Source organism: Siphateles boraxobius, unplaced genomic scaffold (genome assembly GCF_051911475.1).
Source record: "Siphateles boraxobius isolate OS27281-9 unplaced genomic scaffold, OSU_SipBor_1 41, whole genome shotgun sequence".
In the NCBI taxonomy this organism is placed as follows: domain Eukaryota; kingdom Metazoa; phylum Chordata; class Actinopteri; order Cypriniformes; family Leuciscidae; genus Siphateles; species Siphateles boraxobius.
Window position 1 is genome coordinate 11,215,063 of NW_027509042.1, and position 18,874 is coordinate 11,233,936.

At 36.5% G+C, this 18,874-nt stretch overlaps 1 protein-coding gene across 1 annotated transcript; it reads right to left on the reverse strand.

Annotated features, from left to right (window-relative positions):
• Positions 1–1,631: 1,631 nt before the first annotated feature.
• Positions 1,632–18,664, reverse strand: b4galnt1b (beta-1,4-N-acetyl-galactosaminyl transferase 1b). The gene is made up of 12 exons (XM_077198399.1): positions 18,484–18,664; positions 11,632–11,760; positions 11,166–11,388; positions 10,227–10,403; positions 8,546–8,652; positions 8,126–8,163; positions 7,858–8,038; positions 7,646–7,744; positions 6,502–6,689; positions 5,545–5,685; positions 4,071–4,308; positions 1,632–3,099 (listed from the first exon to the last, which is right to left on the reverse strand). The coding sequence occupies exons 3-12, from the start codon at positions 11,378–11,380 to the stop codon at positions 2,885–2,887; spliced, it is 1,599 nt and encodes a 532-aa protein (XP_077054514.1). The 5' UTR covers positions 11,381–11,388; positions 11,632–11,760; positions 18,484–18,664; the 3' UTR covers positions 1,632–2,884.
• Between the last annotated feature and the right edge of the window lie 210 nt (positions 18,665–18,874).

The window sequence follows — 18,874 nt, forward strand, 5'->3', positions numbered from 1 at the left end:
TGTATGTCTATTCTAACTTTACTCACCATACAAGATTTACACTTTTCTTCAGGAAGACAGAAAACATGACAAATGTTATCACCAAAGCCTTTATCTCATTCCATTCAACAACAAATGCTTTTTCTTACATTTACAAAAGAAAAAGAAAGAAAAAAGTTATTTTTTTCTTTTGTTCTTTTCCCCTTTTTTTATATTTAAGGGACCTGTGCCACTACATTGTTCTTTTAAAAATGGGCGATAGGCAGTCACACTTTTTGGGGAGACCGAAAATTATATTTGTATTACAGATACAAAACACCAACAGAAAATAGTCATGCAGACACAGTGAGAAACCCAGAGATGAGGAGTCGGAATCATTGCAGTGAAGTGAGGAGGAAAGCAGGGAATTAAAATTGTAATAAAAAAGTCGATCTCATCATAGCCAGAGTATCAGATGTTCAGCTTTACTTCTGTTCAAGCTCCCATCCCCTTTAGCTCATCTGAAACTGTGTAATCAAGTAGCCTTAAACCAATGCTTTTGCATGCGCCCTTTTTGACCTTATATTCATGCACCTGAATATGCAGGGCAGATAAATGGTAGCATTCTCCAGACGGCATCATAGTGTTGCAGGACTGCATCCTCCACTTGTCTTTTTCAGGACTGAAATAAGCTCAAGGACTGGTAGAGAGTGATAAAGTACAATTTAAAATAATTTTAGGTAACACTTTATTTTAAGGTGTCCTTGTTACAGTGTAATTATACATTTAAGTATTGAGTAATATTAATTAACTATACTTACTATGGGGTTACTTGCATGTAATAATGCATTCTTCATAGTTATTACTACAGTAACTACATGTAACGGGCAACAAGGACACTAAAATAAAAGTGTTACCAAATTGTATTCCTTTTTCTGTTTTAAGGGGGTGTCACATGGTATTTCAGATATAAAAAAAGTGCAAAAGTGTTTTCAATTTCATTTTAAACCATTGCATGATGTATTGAACCTGTGTATTAATTTAACTCCATTACTCACTGAACCTCTGAGCTCTTTCATTTCCTTCACCTCTTTAAGGCTTTTTAGACAGCCATGCACTTATTTACTCCTGTATGGCACCATTTTTAGACATGATGTAACAGGAAAGGAAGATAACTATCACACACGCAACACACACTCGTATAGAAATGTATAATCTTTGACATGGTATTAATGTTGAATGTTATTTGAAGAATTTGTGGTTCAATGGATAATGCAGCAAACAGACATTAGGGCCTCATGTTGTTCATGGACGGCAATGTAAAGCCCACTCAATGTAGTCTCTCTCTCACACACACATAAAAACAAACAATATACAAACAAACATAACTAAAATTATGCTATACGTTGGATTTGACAGCAATTATACCAGATTCTTACATGTTTTTACTCTACAGAAGGTGGCTGCATACAGTACTAGTCACAGGTTTGTACAAACTGTTTCTAATGACCTTAAAGACCCTTTGATCTTAAAGCTTTATTTTGGTTGAGAAAATTACATAGTGACTAAGTTTTTACAAAATATAATTTTTAAATTAAATTATTGGGCCGAGTTTGGCAACTTAAAAAGCTAAAAATAATAATAATAATAATAATAATAATAATTTTGATTAATTTTTTGGGGGGGCTCAATGTTTTTAATCCAAACAATTATTACAAAATGAGGAAAATAATAATAATTAAGAATGAGATGTATCCAAATTTTTGACAGCTACTGTAGATATCACCTTAATGATCATTTTATTTTATAGTGACTTCTTCATTATTTGCACATAATGTGCTATTTACTTGAGTCTATTAACATTGGACCTCACATTACTGCTTCACATCCGGCTGATATTTAATCCAGGCGGCATGCTTCAGTACATAGGGACGTAATCAGCCTTTGGCACAGTCACTCTTTAGAACAGAAAAATATCAAATTCAGGAGGTTTTACTGATATACATTAATCACCCCCCTATCTCTCGCTTGAGTGTGTATGTGAGAGGGAGAGAGAGATGATGAGAGTGATATGTTGGATTGTCTGTGGTTTAAGCTTGCTAATGATGTTCACTCTGTTTCTTCTTTCAGTGATGCTGAGGGCCGGTCTCTCCAATTGAAGTCCATTTGTTTTAGTGCAAACGTACAGAGAGACGACCCTCAATAAAACCCACACAGATTCACAGATACACACACGATTCGATTAATGCCAGACAGGGAGATTATGTGACATTCCATATGAATGTCCCAAAGAAAGTGTCTCCCTTTATCTGGATTGAAAAATTCTAAAAGTCATGGTTCGAAATATTTACCTCCACAGTTTTCTCTTCGTTCTTCAGTTCCAAAAGAAACTTCTGTACTCTCGTCAGTTAAAGGACTAGTTCGTTCAAAAATAAATATTCTGTCATTGTCTTACTCCCATGTCATTTTGGGGCTTGGAATGTCTCTTTTACAGTTTAAAACAACATTTGCGTGTGTAAATAATGACAGAATTTTCATTTTTGGGCTTACTATCTCTTTAAATGTGATACTGAAACATGATTGGCTGAGGAGAAAAAAGATGGCTGTGCATAATTTACGGAATGGTTTGATCTTTATCTAAAGAATTCTTCTGAACAAAAATAAAGCTAAAAAAAGGAGACACAAAAATACGACATCTTCAGCTATCATAAAAATGTTAATCAGCCATCACTGCACATCTCATCCGCCAGTCATGTCTGATCACCTTAGGACACTTTCCAAAAGAGCTCCCCCTTACTCACATGGGACCATATACAGTTACACAGCACACCTCCAGTGTCTTCACAGGCTCCTTTAGCTACTCATGGAGAGAGTGTTCATTTGCGGGAGGATGAGAGAAAGAGAAGAAGGCATTGTCAGAGTGGGTTCAGTTGTGTGTTAGACACTGGAAGCGGTTTTTGAAGTACAAGAGGCCATTTTTGGTGTGTGTCGCATCAGATGAAGCAGGAGGGTAACGGAACTTTGCGTAAGTTTTGTCGCTTTCCGACTGGCCCCACGGTAGCTTGATCTTAGTGGCGTGGTTCACAATGACATCATCACACGACCCAACATGCAGGGAGCCGAGCCCATCAATAAAGAACTCTGTAAAACAAAATATAGAAATGAGAAAATTACCGTAGTTTCATCTCTATGACGTATGATGTTTTTTCATGTCCGTTTGACTAATTTCTTTAGTCTACAATTATGATGATAATTGCTGTTTCTATAATAACGTCATATATGTTTGAAATAACATATTTACACACACACACACACACACACACACACACACACACACACACACACACACACACACACACACACACACACACACACACACACACACACACACACACACACACACACACACACACACACAACTATTCAAAGTTTGGGGTCAGTAAGATTTTTTTTAAATGTTTTTGAAAGAATTCTCTTCTGCTCACCTAGAATGCATTTATTTGATCAAAATTACAGTAGCTAAAAACACTAATATTGTAATATATTACATTTACACTTAAAAATTCAATGTATTTTATTCCTGTGATGGCAAAGCTGGATTTTCAGCATTATTACTCCAGTCTTCAGTGTCACATGATCATTTAGAAATCATTCTAATATGATGATTTGATGCTCAAGAAACATTTCTTGTTATTATCAATGTTAAAAACAGTACTAAATAATATTTTTGTAGAAACTGTTGTGTATTTTTTTTTTCAGGATTCCTTGATGAATTGAAAGGGTTTTATTCATTTGAAATAAAAATCTTTTGTAACATTATACATGTATTTACTGTCACTTTTGAACAATGATTAATTCATTTTCAGATCTCAAAATGTATATTTTCATACTGTACATTATGATTCACATGTATAACATTTAAAACCATTGATCAGATTTTTTTTTCTTCAGTATTTTACTATAGGCCATAGCCTGACATGAAAACAACTATTAGCTCATCTGCATTTGCCAGAATTTAATATCAGTGAATCCCTAATTTATGAGTTTAATTTTTGCAAAATTTCACAATCCTAGAATCACCTAATTGTGTTAGCACTCGATTGAAAACTCACCCAGGTGAGCAACACGGGCAAGCCGGGGGTCAAAGCCAACCTGCTGCACTTTATCTGTCCTGGCAAGAAAGAAGTTGATGACTCCATCAGTGACCACGCAGTGAGGAAACCCCTGGATGATGTGATGGAAGCCTCTTCGCATGTGCAGACAGTCCCCGTCTTCCTCTCCAGCCTCAATTGAGATGGTCTGCCTGTAGGTGGCAGTGTAGCCTGTAGCTTCACGCACTGCTCCTCCAACCTAAACACACACAGAAGCCAAACACATAACAGTGCAGAAAAGACGAATTGAAGTGGAGAACACTCTTTAGTACAGGGTAAAAACAGTTCATCTATTTTTGTCTCTTCCTCTTTAAGAAAGTGCATGAGCTTGTCTCCCTTCTCCAGGGCATGTCTCCAGCTGGGTGGCTGTGCGCACAGAAGACTCGTTCACAAGAAAGGTCACATAGATGACCCATTCCAGTGCAATAATCTGCCCTAGATATGCTGCTGCCTAAAGAAAACTAATGCAGACTCTATTTATTGCACTCTTTCCTTAACCATATTATTTGATACAAACAGACTCTATAGAAATATTTACCATTCAAAACTCTTCCTTTACAAGCATCAGAGTACTCAAAATGTAACAAAATACAAAAAAACATGTTGTTTATTGGACCATTTTGAACTTTACATACTTCGATAGTCTTCTCTGTTTGAATTCTAGCAATCACTGCCAAAGACGGAGAGTAGGAAGGTCTCACAAAGCCTGTTTAGCTCTGCTGTGCTGATGCTAAATGTGCTGATCTCAAAAGGAATCAAATCAGCAGTGAACACTGTCCTGAGATTTAGAGATTTGCCAAAACCTTTGTTCTGATTCTCATTAAAAAATAATGTGAAAAACAGGAGTCAAATGTAATTTGTCATGAACTTGAATGAACTTAAAAATATAAATAAAAATATTTTTAATATCTATAATATATATAAAAAGAGAGTAAAAATGCAGGGTTCCTCATTTTTACCATGGCATAGAGAATGTTTTCTCTAAAAACATTGCTAAAAAAAAATAATACCATGATGTATAACTCCAAAAACAATTGGTATTTTTAATTGGCAAAGACAGGTTGTTGCTGTGGATATTGTGAGGTGGGATGGTTTCTTGATTAAAGGTTTAACTGGGGACTCTGCCAGTTCCAAAGGTGCAGTTCCTCACCACAAGAGGGACCTGAAGAAACACTTTGCTTCCTGTGTAATGGAAATAATTCCTCAAGGGGTTTTTAAGCCATTGATGTGCACCTGAGCCATACAACACATACAATGTCACTGCAATGGCTCTTCACTAGATAAGACTGGATTATAAGTGTATAGTATTGTTTTTTTGTCTTTATTTGATGAACATTTTTGAAAATTGATGAAAACATTTTATGGTAGAAATTTGCTGTGCAGGAAAACCCTATATATCATGCTACTTATAGTACATATTTGAATGTTTTCTCACCAGGTCAAGTGTGGTTTTCTCCAGCACATTCACCAGCTTCTCTAGCTTTGTGTTGGCAGTGAAGATGAAGTCATCATCCACCCACAGCACATACTTGGTTGTGACCTGTGACACGGCCAGATTACGACCAGCAAACCAGCCCTGAGACGTAGACACAAATCAGAGCCCATCATATGGCATGCAAACACAAACAGGAATGGGTCATAAACTCTAAAAAATCTGGGTCATTTTGGAAACATAGAGCTGGGTCAAAAATGGTCGAACCCAGTAATCAAAAGTTGAACTACTATTGATTAGTATGGAAAATATATGAAGAAAAAGTGAAGAAAAGAATAGCAAGTTATACAGCTTATACAGTTAAACAAAATGGCTTTTTAAAAGTTTAATATTGAATATCTCCCGCCAATAAACACAGTTTCTTAGGCTCTGTACAGCCATGAACCTCACAGACTGAAAGCCTGTAATAAACCCTGGAAGTCAGGAATAAACTATTTATTATAGTGAATCTACAGAATTTTCCTTTCCTTTCCATTCCATCTTGTTCATTTTTAGTTCACCAGACACCAGGCACCAATCGAGTGATTTGAATGTGAGAAAAAAAAACACTTTGACAAAACCCTCCGGTTTTAAAAGAACACGCTCCTCACTACAGGCAGTTTCAAAGTTTTCTTTTCTTTTCCACACATATTACGGTCATGATGAGCGACGCAAACGCACAAAGGCAAAGTGTTATTGGCACACAGAAAACCATTTGCATTTGAGCTTGTTTGACATTTACACTCTTTCACAACCACATTCTAAACCCAGCACCAATGGGTTACTGATTATGAAGGATTATCGACCCAAATTAAGTCAAATCAACCCAGCTTCCTCATGCAACCAAGCATTTGGGTTTAAAAATAACACAGTGTTTTTTTCAAGTGATATATAAACTAATATTAAAAGGATGTGACCTACCTTTCCAAAGGGCATGATGTAATGTTCAATATATGGGCCTTGCACAGTTTCCGGGTGTTCGCTGTCGTCTGCTATCACAATTGTAACAGTTGGATAGTACTGTCGAATGCTGTCAATTAAATCCTGGAGCTTGTCATAGCGCAGGAAGGTTTTGGTTGCTATGGTCACAAGAGCACTGATGTTGTACTCTTTGAACAGGGAAAGGTAAATGTGAGAGATTTAGTTACTATACCAATAACACTAAAATCACGAATGAAACAAGTGAATCAAGTGATGATGAAAAAAGTAATGACGCCTCTAATAAAGGTTTTCTATTTTAATATTTTTAAAAATGTAATTCATTCCTTTGACAGCCATTACTCCAGTCATCAGTGTCACATGATCCTTCAGAAATCATTCTTATATGACGATTTGCTGCTCAAGAAACATTTCTTATTATTTTCAATGTAGAAAGCAGTTGTGCTGCTTATTATTTTTTATATCTTTGATGAATAGAAAGTTCAGAAGAGCAGCATTTATTTTAAATATATTTGTAACAATTTAAACATCTTTACTGTCACCTTTGAATAATTTAATGCATTCTTGCTGAATAAAAATGATTGATTTACTGACAGTTTTTAAATGGTAGTGTAATTGATTAAGCAAGTTTGAATTGACTAATCATAATTTGAAGTTTAATCCGATGTCATTTAAAGTCTCTAGGAAGGACAACAAATACTGCATTATAGAATGTATCTTCAGATTAATACATCATGGAGAAGTGCAACTAACATGTAAAACTGTAAATGGTCAAGTAAAATATATAAGTAAAATATTATAAATATATAATATTTACTTTAACATAAATATTACAGTAATGCATTTACTTTGATCAGGAAATTCAGGAAGGTTACCAAGCAACATCAGCATGACCTAATTAATATTCATAATAATCCATCACTATGTTGTGATCTCACAAAAGTCTATGTTTGTTATTTTAGTATTATGTATATACTATTGTATATATTTTAGCTTTATTTTTATATTTATTATGTGGATGTATGTGCAATTTTATCAGTTATCAGTATATTTATATTTTATTTCAATCAAACAAACTATTTTTAACAGTTTTAGTTATAATTAACAATGACACTGATGTATTCACCTTTATCTGCATCAGAGCCTGTGTTGTAGAGTTTAGGTGTTACTCCATGACGAATTTTGATGGTGAAAAGAGCCTGATGTCCTTCTGTGTCTAACTGCACTGAATCATAAGCACACAAAAATCAACATGAAATAAAGATTACCCAGTCCTGAGTTTACATGTACATTTGGGATGTGTTTTTTTTTTACATGAACTACCAAGAAGCTGCATACCTGTGTCAGCTGTGCTGGGGTGGAACAGTGTGTTAGTATACGTGATAAACTGGAGCTGTCGATTCAGACTGGACAAAAGGCCACTACTCAGGGTCATGTGCATCTCGCCATCACCCTTGACCTTTACCCCTGCAACCTCTGCTGCCACATTAAAAGTGCCCAGAGAAGCTGAAAAGTTCAGCTACAGAGAAGGACAAAAAACAGTGTTCAGGGAGAATCCACAACACATAGGCACAGGAAAAAGACATAAATTATTCATATCACTTACAGTATAGAAATCTCTGGGCAGCTCTTTTAAGGCCAAACCTGAAACACATTACAGCGATGCATTGTTACTGTCCAGCCTCTTTAACAAAATGAAAATCCACTAAACTACCTTCTATTAAAGACACAGTTCATTCAGTAATCTCATAATATGCTCTTTTCAGATCGTGAAATCGTGAGCATCATGTTATTATTCTGCACAAACATATATGTATCAGACTTCACTTCAGTCTGGAAAAGATAAAGCTTGTTTCTAATTCAGATTGCATAATTTCATTTTTGGGTGAATTATCCCTTTATTGTCAGTGTTAATATTCATTACATTAGAATAAAGATTTATTAATATAATGCTTTGCAATAGTCTCATCACATCTCTTCAGTCATATGGCAATATTAATCTAACAAGGCACAAAAAGAGTAATACCTGGTATAAGGATAGTTTTAAGTGGCCGAACCTCCACACCCTGTGTTGGGTACTGCAGGGGGTTGTTAGCTTCAGATACAATCAGCAGATCAGCAGGGGTCTGCGACCTATACACACCAGAGTTATCATTGACTAAAAATAAAACGTAACATTTTATTACTTGAAATTAAATAAACATTAACAGAAAAATAAAATAAAATATCAAAAAACATGTTTTATTTTAGCCAGTTGCCGTACTAAAATAACTAAAAATAAATAAACTAATACTTGTAACAAATATGTCTACCTAGTATTTTTTATGTTCCCTTGTTTTGTGTTTCTTGTTTTTGTTATTTGGATTTTTATATTGGCATGCATTTTCTGTTCCCACTGTTCACTTCCTGAGTTTAGTTCCTGACCTTATACATAACAGATTGTTTTAAAGCAGCTTTATAGTTACTCTTGTTTGTTGCCATAGTGATTGATTACCCACACCTGCTTCTTGTTTTCCTCTTGTTACCCTGTGTGTTTATAGCCCAGTGTTTCTTTTGTTCATTGTCTGGTAGTGATGGGAGAAACGAAGCTTTTCAAAGCTTCGAATCAATTTAAGCAATTGCTTCACAAAATGATTCACTGTTTCGAAGCGTCGAAATGCTACACGCTGGTGACCCGTGCTGGTCAGAAAAGTGGAAATGCAACAAAAACTTAAGCCAAACATGCAGCAAAATCACCTTTTACAAACACATTGCAAATGTTTTATTGAAAGTGAAATCAATCAAATGCTATTAACTAATCATCTAATAAGATTAAAATTCAAGTGTCTGTGTAATATGTTCTTTTTATCAATTTTTGTTCTGTTTGTTCTTTGAATTGCTCAGCTAAACAGACCAATAAGAGACTATTAACTACTATTATTTCTTACTAATGTCTATTTATACTAATGTCTAATTAAAACCTCAACAAAGGTATAAAACTGATAAGAGATCTGGTAAAGCCCATAGACACTTGTTCAATGTTTCGCCGCTGGGGGGCGATCTCAGTGAATCTGCATGAATCATGGGTTCACCGAGAAACATCTCCCCCAGCGGCAAACGATTGAAATTTCAACAGTTATGACATAACGAAATCACATGACTTTGGCAGTTTGATACACGATCCGAACCACTGATTCGAAACAAAATTTTCGTAAAGGTTTCGAAACTTCATGAAGCAATGTTTTGAAATCCCGTCACTAATGTCTGGTGTTGTCCATTGTGTTTGTATCATGTACATTGTTTTCAGTTCTGTTATTGCCTGTCTTACCACATGTCTGGATTTTCTATTGGTATTTTGTTAATAAACTTTTATGTTGCTCTTTGATCCTATTCACCATCTTTTCTGAAACACCACACATTATAGTATTTAAAAAACAACTAATAAAACTACTAAAAATGACAAAATTTGTAAAATGACAAAATTACTAACACTTTAAATTAAAATAAAACCAGAAAAAAAGAAACAAAAAATCTAATTCAAAATATTAGCAAAAACTATAACAGTATATCAATTATGCTAAAAAAATTCACACATTTATTTTAAACTTTATGTTTTCAAAACTTGAACAACTCTTGCCTTAAAATTCTCCCAAGTTCAGACATTCTATTTGATAATATATGGATTTATAAACCAAATATTGGCACTGTCATTAAATGATTAAATGCACCTCATTTGGAAGCTCTGATACTCTTTGGCTCGCCGTTTCTTCATCTCATGGAGCTGGGAGGCCTGGAAGGCAGTGTGTAGGGGATGGGCAGACACTCTGGGGAACAATAGCTGAGCAAAGGGCAGGTTGACCCCTCGGCTCTCTCCTTCACAAACACACCCGTTGCGAGCCAAAAGCCTTGCGAAGAGGAGAAAAGTTTTCACATGATCATTCTGTGAGTTTTTGACCTGAAGGAAAATGTTTGCACCTCTTTGGATGTGACAGAAGACAATGCAGGCCTCTGTGTACAACTGTGTATATAAACAAATAAAGGATTTACAGACTAATGTTTAAAGATAAAGATTTGCAGATTTCAGAACATCTTTAATTTGTAGCATATAAAAGTTTGTGGTCAGCTGTCTTTTATTCAGCAACGACACACTAAATCGATCAGAAAAGACAGTAAAAACATTTGTAACGTTAGAAAAGATTTCAAATATAAAAAACATCCTAAAAAAAAAGAAGATATTTTAAGATTATTAGGATTACTGAAGGATCATGTGACATTGAAAACAGATTAATACAGTTATGGCCATTCAGCTTTGCCATCACAGGAAAAAAAAAATAATATTAATGCCTATCACTTTAAAATATATCAAAATAGAACACAGTCATTTTAAATTGTAATAATATTATAATATAATATAATTATATAATAATATAATATAATATAATATAATATAATATAATATAATATAAAATAATATAAAATAATTTTTTACTTTATTTTTGATCAAATGAATGCAGCCTTGATGAGCATAAGAAAAAAAAACATAAAACACCTTGCCAACCTCAAACATTTGAATGGTAGTGTATATCAGAAAGTTAGAAGTGGAAAAAGGTTTTACGATCATTCTTAGTCTCCCTTACTTGAACTGATGTTTGTGAGGATTAACTAACCTGGCCACACTCTCCCTCACACGGTAAGGGATGGTACTAGCACTGGGATCCGGTTCAGGAAGTCTCTCCTCCAGTAGCCGCTCAGCTCCAGGACCTGGTCTGTACCGGACATCCACAGTGCTGTAGACCCGCGTGGGCCAAGAATGTAGCACAGCCAAAACCAGCACCACTGATGCTACCAGAGCTAACAGCACAGTCTTACGTAGGGAACGCATGCTACAAACTACAACACAAACAGAAACAAATAGTGTTGAAACTTCATTCAGTTTAATTCGATTAAATGATACAGAAATGATATGGGTTCTTCATGTGAAACTTCATAAGTATCAAAATCTCTTAATTCAAATAATTAAGCATTAACTTCACTTACATTTTCTAATTAGCTTCCATTTGATTTCTCTTCACTTAATAACAATGGGGGGAAAGCACTTCAGTAATTCCTAGTAACACTTTATTATATACTCACTCGATCCAATCAGAGCAAGAGGTACTGCAAGTTGCCATTACTGCTTCTAAAGGTCCATGGTACTGATTGACTCAATCTTAATGTGATTGACAGTAGTTGATGTGGCTGATGGAGGGCTCTCTCCATCTGCTGAGGAAGGAAAAACAGTGTCAGTTGTAGTGCATTAATTTACAAATGTATTCAATACTGTGAGTTCATTTGGTTCAGCTCAGTTTGATTAATCATCCTCATTGGTGTTCGCTATTTAAGTTGGTCCCTCACATCCATTCTCTGTCCGATCACCCTTGTTAAGTGTGTCTGTGGATCAACCTGTTTGCCTGTGGACCAACCAACTGCCCAAGCTAGCAGCACCATAACCTCCGTTGAACAGGGTAATGTCAAATATCACTGGCGTCTAACAAATAAGGAATATTCTACGAAAATACTGTATCATGTAGAACTATTCCATCCCTGTTTTTATAGAGACTAGTTTTAATTCTATATTAGGAGGAAGAGTTTGCATGTATGAAGATTTTTTATTTATTTTGTAAATCTTATTTATTATTCAGTTTGCTTACTCAAGTGTAAACTTTAAAACAAGTAAAACCACATGTTTTTTTGCCGAAAAAGCATATGAGAATCATTAAAGAATCAGATCGATAAGCAGAATCATCAGTGGCATTGATATTGATAAAATATTATCAATTCCCATCCCTACTCGTCACCATCTGGACTCCTCCCTTTCTAGACTCCGCTCTGGGGTCTGTGCTTGCAGACCATCTCCAACGTCACCGCCAGGGGATCGTCGTCCTGCCATCACCTGCCCTTCTCCAGCTCCTCGCTCGCCTCCAAAACCTCCTCCCTCATCTGTTTGTTCTTACGGTGCGAGGTCACGCCTACTCTGAGGGGGCGTTATTTCACAGTTTGTTTTCATTAGTCAGATGTTTTCCTTTGTTCAGTTTTCCCGCCACTCCTTTGTTACCATGGTCACCATCACTGAGTTCATTTGGTTCAGCTGTGTTTGATTAATCATCCTCATTTGTGTTTGCTATATAAGTGGTCCCTCACAGCCATTCTCTGTCCGATCACTGTTATGTTAAGTGTGTGTATCAACCTGTTTGCCTGTCTTCTAAATTGTAATTAAAACTTTGTATTTGAAATGATCGTCTTCTTCCAGCAACCCACTGTGACAGCTGGGTAGATTATTTTCAAATTGCAGTCTGTTACAGATTACATTTACATTTATTCATTTAGCTGACGCTTTTATCCAAAGCGACTTACAATTGCGATATACTGTATGTCAGAGGTCGCACGCCTCTGGAGCAACTAGGGGTTAAGTGTCTTGCTCAGGGACACATTGGTGTCTCACAGTGGATTCGAACCCGGGTCTCTCACACCAAAGGCATGTATCTTATCCACTGCGCCATCACCACCCCTGTGATATTCAGTGATATTCAGTGATATTCAGATTACAAATTACATGACGAATTACATGTTATTAACGTTATCTATTATTTTACACATTTTAGGTAATGTACCTGATTACTTTTGACCTTGGTTACTTTTGGACTTGTTTATCACTGTCACCATTATGTTCAGTGATATTCAGTTCAAGGACTTTTAGTTTGTTGTCATTTCTGTCATTTCTATGTTCCTTGTTCCTATTTGTCGCCTATCATCTGTCACCATGGACACTAACACAATCATCACAGTTGTTTACTTAATCATCTCTGTGTATTAATGTTCCTGCCTGTGTTCTGTTCATTGTCTGGTAACGTCTATGTTAAGTGTTGCTTCAAGTTCGCCTATCTGTTGGTTTATTGTTATTAACTTTATGTTGGAATATCTACGTCTTCTTCGCCTTTTTGCCAGCAACCAGGGATTATTGTGTAGTAGTGACAACCATGGTGTTTTCCATTCTTTGTTATCAATAAAAACATAACATTATGCCAGGGTTTTCATAAAAGAACTGTGGGATAAGCAAATAATTAATAAAAATATAAATTACAAAAAATGTTTGACATAAAAATGTATTGAAAATGAAACACTAGATCACTAAAAATATAAATATTTAATTTATTTTCCTCGATGTCAATGTAACCATTACCAATATCAGGGAACCAAAGACTTTCCGAATGTATACTAGCGGAAGGATTTTTTGGAGTGAAACATTTAAAAGAGAAAAAAGATTTCGTGAGTATAAATGAATGATAAAGAGTAGGGATGCTTCGATTGATCAACCGCAGATCGGTATCGGCCGATAATCATATTCTTTGACTCGATCGGTAGTTGCTAAATTTGGCCGATCTCACAAACCGATCCCAATTTGATGACGTAAAACACGTGATAACGTCAAACTTTAGCACCGCAGTAACCTGTCATGTTCTAAAGAAATATAACTTGGAGGAACATTGGCTAAAGGATTTAATACAATGAACCTGATTCATTGCCTCTGTCATATGCTCTCAGTGTCTGAGGTGGGGCTCAAGGGTTTAGCAGATCGGTATCGGCCGGTAGTCATATCGACAGCAAAAATCCTGATTGGAGCATCTCTAATAAATAGTTTACTTCATTGTGTGAAAAATACGTAATCATGTAATCTATAAAAAAGTTATGATAATTTTAAAATGTATTATAATTGGATTACAAAAACATCATTATTTTTTTTTTTACATTTTTTAATGATATTATTACAGTATCAGTCAAGTTAAGTCACCTTGATTGATTCACTTCCGTCGCAACGATCATAAGTTATTAACTTAGGGGCCGCTAACATGACACTGTTCTAACAGAACCCTTAATGCGATCTGGCCGCTCATTTGCACAAAACAGTCCCTAGTGGCTCGAGAACGCAAACCATGAAATAGGTTCCAAGGTACAAGCCTTGAAAAATGTATAATACAGAATTTTTTATCGCTTCCGCGTAGCCACGTGAATTGGAATTATCATGACAACGTTTTATCTGTACAGAGGTAAAGGGAAGGGAAGGAGGCCTTCACAGTGGACAGACTAGTTGACGCTTCAGGACTGCGTTGTCGTCGTGTCCAGGCGCAGGTCCTTAGTCCGATCCGGATACGGCCTGGATCCGGCGGACTGCGGTAAACCTCGGGATAAACAGAGGGACTAATATTAGGATAGATGCCATTCTTATGATGTAACAAGTACATCAGGATTTATGGGAAGTGTTCCCGGTTCCGGCTGACCTAATCTTTGCAGCCTAACATTGAATTATATAAGTCTATAATGTGTTATGTGTATGCTAGGTCAAAGAGATGTGTTTTTAGTCTAGATTTGAACTGACAGAGTGTGTCTGCTTCCCAGACAATGTTAGGAAGACTGTTCCAAAGTTTTGGTGCAAAATAGGAAAAGGATCTACCGCCAGCAGTTGATTTTAATATCCTAGGTATTATCAACTGGCCGGAACTTGAGATTGCAATAGACGTGACGGATTATAATGTGTTAAGAGCTCGCTCAAGTACTGGGGAGCTACACCATTTAGTGCTTTGTAAGTAATCAGCAATATTTTTAAATTGATACGATGTTTAATAGGGAGCCAATGCAGTGTTGACAGAACCGGGCTAATATGGTAATACTTCCTGGTTCTGGTAAGAACTCTAGCTGCTGCGTTTTATACCAGCTGTAGTTTGTTCATTAAGCATGCAGGGCAACCACCCATAAAAGCATTACAATAATCTAGCCTTGATGTCACAAACGCATGAAATAATTGTTCCGCATTTGTCATTGAGAGCATATGGCTTAATTAAGATATATTTTTAAGAAGGAAAAATGCGGTTTTACAGATACTAGTCACGTGACTTTCAAATGAAAGATTGGTATCAAAAAACACACCCAGGTTCCTAGCCGACGACGAAGACTTGACAGAGCAGCCATCAAGTGTTAGACAGTATTCTAGGTTAGTATGTGAGGAAGTTTTTTGTCCAATAATAAGAATCTCTGTTTTTTTCAGAATTAAGTAGTGGGAAATTACTAGCCATCCAGTTTTTTATATCAGCTATGCATTCCGTTAATTTTGTAAATTGGTAGGTTTTGTCAGGGCATGAAGAAATATAGAGCTGAATATCATCAGCATAACAGTGAAAACTAATGCCATGCTTCCTAATAATATCTCCTAAGGGTAGCATGTACAGAGTGAACAGCAACGGTCCTATTACTGAGCCTTGTGGTACGCCATACTGAACTTTTGATCGATAAGAATTAATTTACTGTTAGAAACTGAGAACAGTATGATATAAGTATGATTTAAACCATGCTAATACAATTCCACTAATACGAACATAATTTTCAAGGCTTTTAAAAGAATGTTGTGGTCAATGGTATCAAATGCAGCACTAAGATCAGTGAGATCTTACATCTGTGTTCATGGAATTTATACGCATTAATTACTTGTTAATTACTTGGTTATTACCAATACCACAGCGGATTAATGGAAAGATGTTACAGTATTAATCTACATTTTTCCTTCTAAATATCACATGAGTTGAATGACTTCTCTAGGCTTATGATATTTAACTTTGTTAGAGAAGTGTGATTATAAAAAAATATTCTTTTCATGTATTCTTTCAAAGTCTTTATGAAATATCTGAGAGGAGATTGAGGGTCTGGCTCAAATGCCAGGAATGCAGTAACAGTGCTTGCTCATTTAGCCCGGCTTCCAGAAATGAATTATGGACGACTATAAAATGTGTCAATACATACATCTGTTTTGCTGGGGTACCCTGCCTGACACCAATGGTCACAGGGGTCATTGGAACCTATAGTTGAGTGACCATTTCTTAAAGTCTTTATTGTGTTAGATTAAAGTGTCCTCTCCTTGAGAGAAATAACGTATTATCTTCATGTTTTAAAAAGATGATCCTGTTAGAGCCTGGCCAAATCAAACCTTGAAAAAGCTGTGTGTGTTAGTCTCCCTGGTTACAGGTTAAGGAACAACTGCATAATTGGAGACTGACTGAGTTGTTGTTGTTCTGGATAGGCTGGCGCCCAGCAACCCACATCTGCAACCTGGAAGGTCACGAAGTGCCTAACTTCAGGGTCCGAGAGTGTCAGCTGCCTAATCAATGGAGATATGATTCAGTCTATCTGTTTATGTGTGGAAAATGAATATGTTTAGGCCTATCTATTTTCTTAGCCAATCAGAATCATTCAACCTGAAGCAAGGAGTTGCTTAGACCTTGGTGTATAGTATAATTGCTGTGATCTTTGTAACTGTAAGCGGGGCAGCCAACGAACTCCTTGTGAGTCTTGAAGCTGACTTCTGCCTGATGAAACTGCAAACTATTTTCAGTAAAACTTTTCATAATTCTGACTATTGTCTTAAATTGACTGCACTTCTGACTCCATGTCGCTTCTGATATCTGGTCCTTGGGTCTTTGACTGTAAATCCCCTTACACTGGTTACCAACATTCTTCCAAATATCTTCTTTTGTGTTCAACAGAAGAAAGAAACTTATACAGGTTTAGAACAAGATGAGGGTAAGTGATGACAAAATTTTAATTTTTTGGGGTGAACTATCCTTTTAATAGACATTGTGGTGAGCATTGCCTTATTTCTATACAATGCACATCCTTTCTTCTGCTTGGGAATCAGATAAACATTGAATAAACATAATTTGTTCAGTACAGTGACCGAGAGAGCTCAAAACGCTGCAACAGCAGAAAACGGATGCGAACTGAAAAAACACCAGCAAATTAAGAAAACATCTTCATCAGTTTGACAACACATGTTCTGATATTATAGCCTACTCGCAACTCAACCGAATACAGAAAAGCGCTGCAAATACGCACAACGCACTATCAGGATGTTAAAATAAACAAAACAAAAAACACTTTTCAGGTCATCGACAACACCACTGACCAGTAGACATTGAACAATAAGCATGCATGTCCCAGCAAGGTTCATCACTATAGGGGTCCCCTAGTAACATTTCCGTTGTGGTCTTTGCTATTGCAGTGCGTTTCTATATTCGGTTGCACATGAGAATTTGCAGTGCGTTTCTGTTTTGTGTTGTGAGTATTGTCAGCATGTGTTGACAAACTGATGATGTTTTTTTTCTATTTGCATGATTTTTCCTCAGTTGTCTTCAGTTGCAGTGTGTTTCTGTATTGGGTTGTGAGTATTTGCGTTTGTGTTTTATAATACGAGAGAGAGAGAGAGAGAGAGAGAGAGAGAGAGAGAGAGAGAGAGAGAGAGAGAGAGAGAGAGAGAGAGAGATTGCATTGCGGAACTAACGCAATAAACAACCATTCACTTCATCTAAACATCACTCCATCCACAGCCGTGAAGATAAAATCATATGCGCATTCCTGAAGCGTGGACGCCCAATGGGGGCGCTTTCCTTCCACTGATATATTGTGGTATAGTCTATTTAACAGGCCAGTGTGCGGTGATTCCCAGCCTACTGTAAACTATATCTCACATAGGCCGCACAGCTGACAGCATGCACCGTTGGCTAAATCAGTTCAAAGTCTTGGCAAATAGTCAATAGTCATTAAGTAACTGCCAACCAACCCATCATTTCCACTGTCCATTCTGCCGTACAGAAATAAAGAAAGGTACAAAAAGCCCCTTGGCCATTTGTCGCCATGTCACATCATCCACAGAAGATTCTATCAGTCAATGCAGAATTCTATTAAAAAAAACGTTACCATGGAATTTTAATCAAATCTTTTCTAATCAAACACCAAGAAGTGAGTGCGAACAATTAGGCTACTTTAGGTGCTTATTTAATTGTATTTATTTACTCAATAGTGCAGCAGAAACAAACAAATGTGTCGTAAACGACTGAGAAAATTATATCAGAGCTAATCACAAGAGGGCGGATGAGCGAGCAAACGCGTTCAAATAAATCTTACCTGTAATGTCGCGTCCAAGAGGGATCTCCTACCCTTAAAATACTCCCGGCGCTCTTGTTATGTGAAAGAAAGCAGCTGATAAATGAAGAAAATCCGGTGGCATGGCATCCACCTCCGAGGCAGAATGGAGGAGAGTGGAGAGTCGTCGGGCTACCCCTCTATAGCGATGGAGGGATGCAGCCTCTTCAAATGAGGAGGGGAGAGTGATGTAGCTGAACACAACATGCAATCACGCCTGCCGCTCGACACAAAAAGCGGATTAGCTCTTATGATTATCGAGATTGTTTTATTCCTGGTCAGAGTTGTCGCTGAGAGTAGCTTAAACTAAAAATGCTCCAGAGTTAATTGCAAACAATAAAAGTAACATAATTTAAGGTATATACTTTTAAAT

Coding starts and splice junctions, on each gene's coding strand:
- b4galnt1b (XM_077198399.1), bottom strand. CDS start 11,380: ATGCGTTCCCTACGTAAGACTGTGCTGTTAGCTCTGGTAGCATCAGTG. Junction 10,404..11,165: donor GTGAGGGAGAGTGTGGCCAG/GTTAGTTAATCC, acceptor CCTCTTCGCAAG/GCTTTTGGCTCGCAACGGGT. Junction 7,745..7,857: donor CCCCAGCACAGCTGACACAG/GTATGCAGCTTC, acceptor CTTATGATTCAG/TGCAGTTAGACACAGAAGGA.